The sequence below is a fragment of the Stegostoma tigrinum genome, chromosome 1 (assembly GCF_030684315.1).
Source record: "Stegostoma tigrinum isolate sSteTig4 chromosome 1, sSteTig4.hap1, whole genome shotgun sequence".
NCBI lineage: Eukaryota > Metazoa > Chordata > Chondrichthyes > Orectolobiformes > Stegostomatidae > Stegostoma > Stegostoma tigrinum.
Genome location: NC_081354.1, coordinates 126,552,810 through 126,563,561, shown reverse-complemented (window position 1 = coordinate 126,563,561; position 10,752 = coordinate 126,552,810). Strand labels below are relative to the sequence as shown.

The 10,752-nt window shown below is 46.5% G+C and overlaps 1 protein-coding gene across 5 annotated transcripts in view; it reads left to right on the top strand.

Annotated features, from left to right (window-relative positions):
* Positions 1-7,611: 7,611 nt before the first annotated feature.
* LOC125452731 (sorting nexin-18-like) overlaps positions 7,612-10,752 on the top strand; it is a 153,078-nt gene continuing 149,937 nt past the window's right edge. For 3 of the 5 annotated variants that reach the window (XM_059648506.1, XM_059648505.1, XM_048531493.2), the window contains exon 1: positions 7,612-9,197. In XM_059648506.1, coding sequence (XP_059504489.1) covers positions 7,685-9,197 — 1,513 coding nt within the window. In that variant the 5' untranslated portion in view covers positions 7,612-7,684. The remainder of the gene's footprint in view (positions 9,198-10,752) is intronic. The other 2 variants (XM_059648504.1, XM_059648497.1) reach the window with 1 other exon arrangement.

The following is a 10,752-nucleotide window of genomic DNA, read 5'->3' as shown; positions in this document are numbered from 1 at the left end:
TATTTAAGTGTATGGCATGTCTGACAAATTCAGACCACATTGTTATGTAATCCTATCCAATAAAACTGGTTTAATATTTTACCTAGTATTTTCCTTATATCTAACTGATGTCACTGGAATTTTTTTGAGCCACTCCTAAAATATTGTTACCGTTGTCCATTCCTCATTGGCTGATATTTGCGGTGCAGCCCATGTGTGTCACCACTCACTTTCCCATCAAACTTGGTAACACTGGCAAGCTCAGCTACGTTACTGAATAAAAACTGAAAGAACTGCAGATTCTGTAAATCAGAAACAAAAACAGAAATTGCTGGACATGCTCAGCAGATTTGGCAGCATCTGTGGAGAGAAATCAGAGTTAATATTTCTGGTGGAGTGACCGTTCCTCAGATCGAAACATTAACTCTGATTTATTTCCATAGATGCTGCCAGACCTGCTGAGCTTTCCCAGCAATTTCTCTTCTTCATTCAGCTATGTTACTGTCAGTACCTTCATCCAGGTATTGATTCTTGCAACACCATACCAGCCACAAGCTGTTAACTTGTAAATGTCCAATTTACAAAATTTTAATCAACCGCTTCAGATTATGACATACGCCTGAGCTGATGGAACTTGAACTTGAAACTTTTGGTCTAGTTTTTCCCACTGCACCACAACGTCCTGAAAATATTGTTTATTCTTGCTCTTTTTATTTGATTAACCATCAATCCTTAAACCCCAGGGTCCTAATTTAAGCAATACTTGAGTAGCACCTTATCTTATGCTTTAAGAAAATCTTGAATTATATTGCTTCCCCTGGTTTTCTTTATTCATTCCATAGTTACACTCACGAAAAAAAAGTGAAAGGTTTATCAAACAGAATTCCTCTTTGATTAAACCATGTTATGTGTTTAATCATGTAGTAATTTTCTAAGTGCCCTGTTGTAACATCCAAGCAACAGATTTTTATAGGAAGAGGGTGGTAGAAGTTTAGAACCTTTGTGTGGAGTATATTGAGATTGTGTGATTAAGATATAACAATGACTAAATTTACAAATACTATTGCAAAAAGCTGATTTTCAGGTGTCGCTGGAACTAAGGGTCTATTCAAAGCACACATGAGAGTGTACATGATGAAAAGACTGTGGCCTAGATCTTGTAGCTAGGGTGTAGGGAACAGCTTGCAAGTACGTCATGGGAAGATATCATAGAATAGGTTAACTGTTATTTGCGGTTTCAGGGAAGATCATGTAAAATGTATAAGAAGCACGATTAAAGCTGTTGTTGCAGACCTCTCAACATGCAGAAGAAACAAAGCTGGATATATGAAAAGATCATGGACTCATTCTGCACTTCTTAGAAACTGAACACTTCGCTTTAAATGGAAATTGTTTCTGCCAATTGTCAACTTTAAAACTGAACTTGATATGCGTGTATTAACCAAAGGTGTCAACAGATATGGGCAAAGTGAGGATATGAAGTTAAGACAGTTCAGTTATTGAATGGCAAAACAAACTGGAGAAATAACCTGCTGTTGTGGTTTAATCCATAGGATATGAACTATTGCCTATTAACTCATGATGGAATCCTTATTAATTTTTGTGTATTCTAATACAGCAAGAAGGAGCAGGTAGTCAAAGTAAAATTATTTGCATTCTTGTCATAGTCATAGAGTCATAAAGCACAGAAACAGACACTTCAGTCCATGCAGAACATAATCCCAAAATAAACTAGTCTCTCCGGTCTGCTCCTGGCCCATATCCCTCCAAACCTTTCCTATTCATATATCCATACAAATGTCTGTTAAACACTGTAATTGCACCCACATCCACTACTTCATCAGGAAGTCCATTCCACATGCGAACCACCCTCTGTGTAAAAGATTTGCCTTGTCTTTTTTAAATCTCTCTCCTCTCACCTTAAAAATGTGACCCCTAGTCTTGAATTTCCCCATCTTATGGAAGAGACAACTACTATCAACTTTATCCATACCTCAGCATTATATAAATTTCAATCAGGTCTCCTCTCAACCTCCTACACTCCAGTGAAAAAGTCCCAGCCTTTCCATATAACTCAAATCTTCCACCCAGCAACATCCTGGTAAATCTCTTCTGAACCCTCTCCAGTTTGATAATATCCTTCCTATAATTGGGCAACCAGAACTAGATAGTATTCCAGAAGAGGCCTCACCAATGTCCTGTACATAATGTCCCAACTCCTATACTCAAAGTGAGGAAATAAGTAAGTAGAGCTTATACCACTAATGGTGGGGCCTTGGGTAGTGTTATAGAACCAAGGGCCCTGGGGTGCAGGTACATAATTCTTTAAAGCTTGCATCACGTATTAGACAGGATGATTAAGAATTATGTACCTGCACCCCAGGGCCCTTGGTTCTATAACACTACCCAAGGCCCCACCATTAGTGGTATAAGCTCTACTTACTTATTTCCTCACTTACTCCAATGTCTCCCCAGTGGAATGCGCAGCTCTCCACTCCTTTTGCTCTAACCCCAACTTCACCATTAAACCCACAGTCTGCAAACTGATAGTTCCTATTCCCTAATCCCTCACCACCTGTCTCTATCTCCAACCCAATATCCAGAAACCCAACTGCCCCAGTCATTCTCGGCAGTGTGGAGGAACAGCGGGATCTTGGTGTTCAGGTGCATAGCTCCCTCAAAGTTGCCACCCAAGTGGATAAAGTTGTTAAGAAAGCATATGGTGCTTTGGCTTTCATTAACAGGGGGATCGAGTTTAAGAGCCACGAGGTTATGCTGCAGCTCTACAAAACCCTGGTGAGACCACACTTGGAATATTGCGTCTGGTTCTGGTCGCCCTATTATAAGGAAGATGTGGAGGCTTTGGAGAGGGTGCAAAGGAGGTTTACCAGGATGCTAGATAACAAAGTGTGAAGTGCTCCTGAGATGCTGCTTGGCCTGCTGTGTTCATCCAGCTTCACACATTGTTATCTTGGATTCTCCAGCATCTGCAGTTCCCATTATCACTTTACCAGGATGCCGCCTGGACTGGAGGGATTGTCTTAAGAGGAGAGGTTGACTGAGCTCGGACTTTTCTCTCTGGAGAGAAGAAGGGAGAGAAGTGACTTGATCACGGTGTAGAAGGTAATGAGAGGCATGGTTAGAGTCGATAGCCAGAGACTTTTCCCCAGGGCAGGATTGACTGCCACGAGGGGTCATAGTTTTAAGGTGTTAGGAGGAAGGTACAGAGGAGACGTCAGAGGGAGGTTCTTCACCCAGAGAGTTGTGAGCACTTGGAATACTTTGCCAGTGGTAGTCGTGGAAGCAGAGTCATTTGTGACGTTTAAGCGACTGCTGGACATGCACATGGACAGCAGTCTATTGAGGGGAATGTAGGTTAGGTTATTTTATTTTCGGATTAGGATTATTCAATGCACAACATCGTGGGCCAAAGGGCCCGTACTGTGCTGCACTTTTCTATGTTCTATGTTCTAACCCACTGTCTGTGCCTGCTCCTGCCTAAAACCCCTCCACTTCTTCCTCTCCTATAGGCCCAACAATCCCCCTCCATTTACACTCTCAGTCACTTGGTGGAACCGATCCTCACCCTCAACAATGTTTTCTTTGATTCCTCCCACTGCCAATAAACCAAAGGGGTGGCTATGGGCACCCACACAGTCCTGAGCTATGGCTGCCTCTTTGTAAGATTTGTGGAACAGTCCCTCTTCCAGAACTACACTAGCACCATCCGTCACCTCTTTTCCACTATATTCATGACTATATTCGGTGCTCTGTCGTGCTCCTGCGAGGAGCTCAAACAGTTCATCAACTTCGTCAACACCTTCTACCGTGACTCAAATTTACCAGGATCAGTTCTGACACCTTCCCCTCCCTTTCTGGGCCTCTCTGTCTCCAACTCCATCTCGTGTTTGTGACTCACTGACATCCATTTCAAACCCACTGACTCCCACAATTACCTCAACTACACCTCCTCGCTCCCACCCTCCTACTTTTATTCCATACTCTCAATTCCTCCATCTCCCGCTGCATCTGTTCCCAGGATGAGGCGTTCTACTCTAGGACTTTCTAGATATCCTCCTACTTTAGAGACTGTAGTTTCCATCCCTATTATTAGGGATGCCTCGAACCACATCTCTCCATTTCTGCATCTCTGTCCTCAAACCGTCTCCCCGCAACAGTAAGGATACCGTCCCTGTAATCCTCACGTACCTTTTTCACTGTCTACAATGCCACCAATTTTTGTGTCATCTGCAAACTTACTAACCATGCCTCCTATATTCTCATCCAAATCATTTATTTAAATGACAAACAAAAGAGGATCCAGAACCAATTCCTCTGGAACACCACTGGTCCCAGGCCTCCAGTTCATATCACAACCCTCTACCATTACTCTCTGTCTCCTGCTGTTAAGCCAATTATGTGTCCAATTGGCAAGCTCAAACTAAATCCCATGTGACCCAACTTTACTAGTTAGTCTACCACATGGAACCTCGTCTAAGGCTTTACTAAAATCCAAAAAAAAAACTGCTCTGCCATCAACCATCTTTTTGGTAACTTCCTCAAAAATCTAAATCAAGTTTGTGAGACACGATTTTCCTCACACAAAACCATGTTGACCATTCCTAATTAATTTGTGTTTCTCTAAACATCCATAAATCCTATATTTTATAATCACCCACAACGGAAGTCAGACTTACAGCTCTATAGTTCCCCAGTTTCTCCTTAGAACTTTTTTTAAACAAAGGTACAACATTAGCCATCCTCCAATCATCAGGCACCTCACCTGTAGTTACAGATGATGAAAATATTTCAATAGACGGTCTCAGAATTTTCTTCTCACTTCCCACTACATCTGGGATACATTTCGTCACGTCCTGGAGATTTATGTACCTTTATATTCTCTAAAACCTCTCAAACTTCCTCTTCTGTAATGTCAACTGTTTTTAAAACACCAAAGTTTATTTTCTCTGCATTCTCTAGACTCCAAATCTTTCTCCACAGTAAAAACTGATGCAAAATATTAATTTAGTATGTCTCCCATCTCCTGGAGTTCAACACAAAGCTGACCTCCTTGATCTTTAAGAGGCCCAACCCTCTCTCTACTTACCCTCTTGCTCTTAACGTATTAACCTTGTCTGCCAATGCCATCTTATATCCCCTTTTTGCCTTCCTGATTTCTCTCAATATAAAAAGAGCGTGGGGGCATTCTTAAGAGTTTCAACTGAACCAAGTAGTCTGTATTTTAAAAAAAGGATTCACTTTTATTCTTGACTTGAATCTCAATATCTTCATTTATCTATTGTTCTTTACCAGCCTTACCCATCAATCGAACAGAAACAAAAAGCCTAAGAACTCTTGTAATCACACTCTTGAATGACTCCCACTTGTTAGATGTCCTTTTAAATGCAAACAGTCTACTCAAATCAACTTTAGAAAGATCTTGTCTCATAAACTTAAAATTTGCCTTACTCCAATTAAAAACATTTTCTTTTATAAAAGGCTTATCCTTCTCCATAACCATTTTGAAACTGATAGAATTATGATCCTCATGAGTCATAGCTGCTAGGAATCTTGCTTTAGATAGTGTGTATCCCATCTAGGCTGGTTGTTCTCATTCCTGCAATAATCAATTCAAAATTATCATCGAAAAAAATCTTAGAAAGAGGGTGAGAATTGGTTGTAACTTTTAAAGCTCAGGCCAGAGAGCTCTTGTGATTCATTCGTAGTGTCACTGCCTGGCTTCAAGTCCCACCTGCTCCAGGGGTGTATAAAACCTCTGAACAAGTTGATTAGAAAAATAGGTTAAATTAAAAAATATATGAAGTTCAGGCCAGCATTAACTGTGTGCAAGCAGTTAGCACCTGCAGGGACCTTGGGCACTTTGTGAAGACAAGCATCAGGCTGCTTTCCATCAATGCTCGTAATGCAAGGTCACAACAGTAATATCCAGATGGCAATTGCACCACCGTCACCAGGGCTCATTCGATCCCTTAATAACACCGGATGCCGATTTTGGAAGATGGGCGCATATGAATTCCGATCTCCGAATACACCACAAGATCACTTCTCACATTATTTTTCCTAATAAAAAAAACACACCTGGATGCGAAATATTTACAGCATTGTGTGCACGGAGTTTCTGAAAAGTCTGAAGTGCGATTAATTTTTCTTTCACTCATGGAACGAACATGTAGTAAACAAACATCGGTAAGCTCAGTCCACAGAGAGCCATTGATAAGAAATCCTATAATAGGCGTTCATACAATGCAGCTCCAGTTTCGAGTGTGTTATCGGCTTCGTGTTGTCATTAACGACGTCTGTTTTCCTTTTCCACTCGGTGTTGTCTACCATCCAGAAACTGAACCATTGGGAACACTTCCTTTAAAGCCCGGGCAATGAATCTTTGCCGCCGGCAAGATGCTGCTTGGCCTGCTGTGTTCATCCAGCTCCACACTTTGTTATCGAAGATAACAGTTGTACTTTTAGTAAAAACATTTTTACATTCTGCCGGATTATTTCTCAGATTACGTGCTGCTGCACAGCAGTGATGGCGAAGGACCTAAAAACAAAAGCACAGCAAAATTATGCAGACATTAGCAATTAAAATCGTGAACTATTCAATCACATATTTATTGATTTTGTATCAGTGACAATTGTTCAAACGTCTTGGAGACGACGCCGCGAGGAAACTTGTGGTTACAGATAAAATGAATCATAATTGAGTAGGAAGAAGCTTATGAAATATGCAAACATATTATCTCATAATTTGAGACTAAAAAGGTAGTAATTCCTGTGGCGTGAAGTTAAGGTGCTGGCGATGTGTGGGTTGGTAGTCGTTACATTGTGCTTATGAGCATTAGTCTTCTACCCTGCCCCTGCTGTCGGAGCTCGCTTGTTCAGTTTGGTTACGTGCGTTTTTTTTTCCTGCCTGGGACAGTCAGTCAGTTTAGTCAGTCACTCACAGTCAGAGCCGCTCCCGAGCCGCTGGCTCGGAGGAAGGCAACTGGAAGTTACTCTTGGAAGGAAACAAAAGGCATTTTCTCGTTATTTTCCTCGTTACGGCTATTTGCAGGATTCAGACGGGATTCTCTGTTCAACGGGCAGGGTTACTGTGAATTGAAGCAACTTGCTGGAGAGAGACAGAAAGAAGACAGCGAGAGAGAGAGAAAAATCAGTGAACTGTAGCCTGTCCACCACCTCTTCACTGAGGGAAGAACAGGAGTGAGGGCAGTTGCGGAGCTGAAGTGAAGTGAGGGGCTCGGGAGCCACAAGGGAAATCACGATCCAGGAGGAGAGGTGTCTTGAAGGGGAACTGGAGGAAAGAGGGGGTAAGAGTGAGGGCAACGGAATCCGGAGGGAGGCGAGTAAGGGTGAGGAAAGAGGATTGAGATCGGGGGTAGGAGAATGGGAACGGAGGGAGTTTAGTGAGGGGAGGAGAGGAGAGTGGGATCAGGAGGGAGCGGAGGAGAAGGCAGTGGGAGCGGACGGAGGGGAGGTGAGGAGAGGGCAGTGGGAACCCCGGGAGGGTAAGAGTGGGGAGGGGGATCTGGAGGTTACGTACTGAGGGTGAGAGTGGGATCCGTGGGGGGGGGGGGAGGTGAGTGAGGGTGAGCAGTGGTATCCCGAGGTCGGGAGCGCCGACCCCGGGCCAGGCCTGGCGGTGGGGGGCGGTGTGTGGGTGGTGGTGGTGGTGGTCTAGGGGGCGATGGCGCTGCAGGCTCGGGCTTTGTATGATTTCCAGAGTGAGAATGTGGGTGAGATCTCGGTGCGGGAGGACGAGGTGCTGACCGTTTACAGTGAGCACGATATTGATGGCTGGCTGGAGGGGGTCAACAGCCGGGGGGAGAGGGGTCTCTTCCCGGCCTCCTATGTGCAGATCGTGCGGGCGGCGGGCGGCGGGGCAGCGCCCGGAGAGCCCCCCGCCTCCCGTTACGCCAATGTCCCGCCGGGGCCGGGGCCGGGTCCTGGCAGCACCTTCTGCCCTCCGCCTCTCATCCAGGTACCGCCGGCGGCAGGAGGCGGCGGCGGCGGCGGCCCCGGCCCTGGGCCTGGCTTGGTGCAGCTGGCCGGCCTCCAGCACCAGGCGTCGGGCAGCGGCGACGACGACGACTGGGACGACGACTGGGACGACAACTCGACGGTGGCGGACGAGCCGCTGTCGAGCTCAGGCGGAGCTTCGGGTTTCTCGCCGGAGCTGGACGGCCCGGGCCGGTATAAAGTGAGTACGGGGGCCCGGGCGGGCGGGGCGGCCTCGTCGGGCTCCTCGAAGAGCACGGCGACCGTCAGCCGCAACCTGAACCGCTTCTCCACCTTCGTCAAGTCGGGCGGCGAGGCGTTCATCCTGGGGGAGGCGGCGGGCTTCGTCAAGGACGGGGACCGGATCTGTGTGGTGAGCGGGCCGCACGGCCCCGAGTGGCAGGAGGACCCTTACCCGTTCAGCTGCTCCATCGACGAGCCCACCAAGCAGACCAAGTTCAAGGGCATCAAGAGCTACATCTCGTACCGCCTGGTGCCCAGTCACACCCAGAGCCCGGTCAACCGCCGCTACAAACACTTCGACTGGCTGTACGGCCGCCTGGTGGAGAAGTTCCCGGTCATCTCGGTGCCGCACATCCCGGAGAAGCAGGCCACCGGCCGCTTCGAGGAGGACTTCATCTCCAAGCGCAAGAAGGGCCTGATCCTGTGGATGAACCACATGACGAGCCACCCGGTGCTGGCCCGCTGCGACGTCTTCCAGCACTTCCTCACCTGCAGCGACGAGAAGGCCTGGAAGCAGGGCAAGCGCAAGGCCGAGAAGGACGACATGGTCGGCGGCAACTTCTTCCTGACCCTCAGCACCCCGGCCAGCCCGCTCGACCTGCAGGAGGTCGAGAGCCGCGTCGACGGCTTCAAGAGCTTCACCAAGAGGATGGACGAGAGCGTCTTCCAGCTGAGCCACACCGCCAACGAGTTCGCCAGGAAGCAGGCGGTGGGCTTCAAGAAGGAATACCAGAAAGTGGGCACCTCTTTCCGACTGCTGAGCCAGGCCTTCGAGATGGACCAGCAGACCTTCTCGGCGGGACTCAACCGCGCCATCGCCTTCACCGGGGACGCCTACGATGCTATCGGAGAACTTTTCGCAGAACAGCCCAAACAAGACATAGACCCGATCGTGGACTTACTAGCACTTTATCAGGGGCACTTGACCAATTTCCCCGATATCATCCACGTCCAGAAAGGTACATGTACATCTTTTATCTCCCCCACCTCCCACCTCCCACCTCGTTTTCGTTGCATGCAAGTCATTTCCAATGTTGTTCATGGTGTTTTGATTCATAGCCTTCAAACTTGAACACGTGCATTTTAGAATCACAGAATCCCTGCAGTGTGGAAACAGGCTATTCGGTCCAACAAGATCGCACTGACCCTTCGAACAGCATCTCACTCTATCCCTGCATCTCCTAATCCACCTAACCCACCCATCCTTGGACGCTACGGGCAATTTAGCATGGCCAATCCACCTGACCTGCACATCTTTGCACTGTGGGAGGAAACTGGAGCACTCAGAATAAACCCACACAGAGACAGGGAGAATGTGCAAATGTGCTAACATTTAACATACCCGGTCCCTGGTATTGTGAGGCTGCAGTGCTAACCACTGAGCCACAGTGCCACCCCAGTTGAATTCAAATTCCATGGTCTGCCATCTTGGGATTCAAACCCAGATCCCCAGAACATTGCCTAGTTCCCAAATTATCATAGGATTAACATAAATTACCCTGCTGGCCTGATAATGGCCATACAGGACAAATGGGTCACCAAGATTGAAACTCGAGACTCTTGATCTGCATTTGATGCTTTGGTGCTGTCAGTTTTGTGATTCAATGCTGCCTTGTAAGAAGTGACTCGTGCAACGCAAAGTGATGTGTCCTTCAGCATGGAGTCAAAGGTGCTAAGGTCGTTGACAACAAGACAAATGCCCCTGCTGTGTACCTGAAGAGAGTTAAATACAACTCAGGTTGAGTCAAGGTGCCTATATAAAGTGGGGACTTACTGATCTGCAGTAAAATGCTCGACCACTGAGCAATATCCCCAATGTTTGCCTGCCATTCCTCAGTCCATGGACTAAGGTGATCAACGTCCGATTGGACTCCGAGATTACCTTGTTCACTGTCCAGGATACCATCAATTTTGGTGTGATCTGCAAGCTTATTGATCATTCCTCTTATATTCATATCAGATCACATTTAAATAGGTGAGAAAAGGCAGTGGACCCAGCACTGATACTTGTGGCACACCACTGGTTACAGTTCTCCAGTCCAAAAAACAGCCCTCCACCACCACCCTTTGTCTCCTACTGTCAAGCTAATCTTGAATCGATTTGGCTAGTTCTCCCTGTGTTCCATGTGATCTAACCTGGCGAGCCAGCCTACCATGTGGTATCATGTCAAATCCTTCGCTGAAGTCCATATAGACAACACCTACTGCTGTGCTGTCAGTAATCTTCTTTGAGATTTTTTTGAAAAGGTGACAATTCAGTTACTGAGACACAGTTTCCCATGCACAAAGCCATGTTGACTATCTCTAATCATTCCTTGACTTTACAAATGCATGCAAATCCTGCTCTCAGAAACCCTCCAAAAACGTAGCCACCGTGTTAGACTCAATGGTCGACAGTTCACTGGCTTTTCCTTACCACCTTCAATAATGTCACCACGTTAGCTACCCTCCAGTCTTCTGCCACCTTCCCTCTGGCAGTTGATACAAATGTCTCTGGCACCGAACAATCTCTTC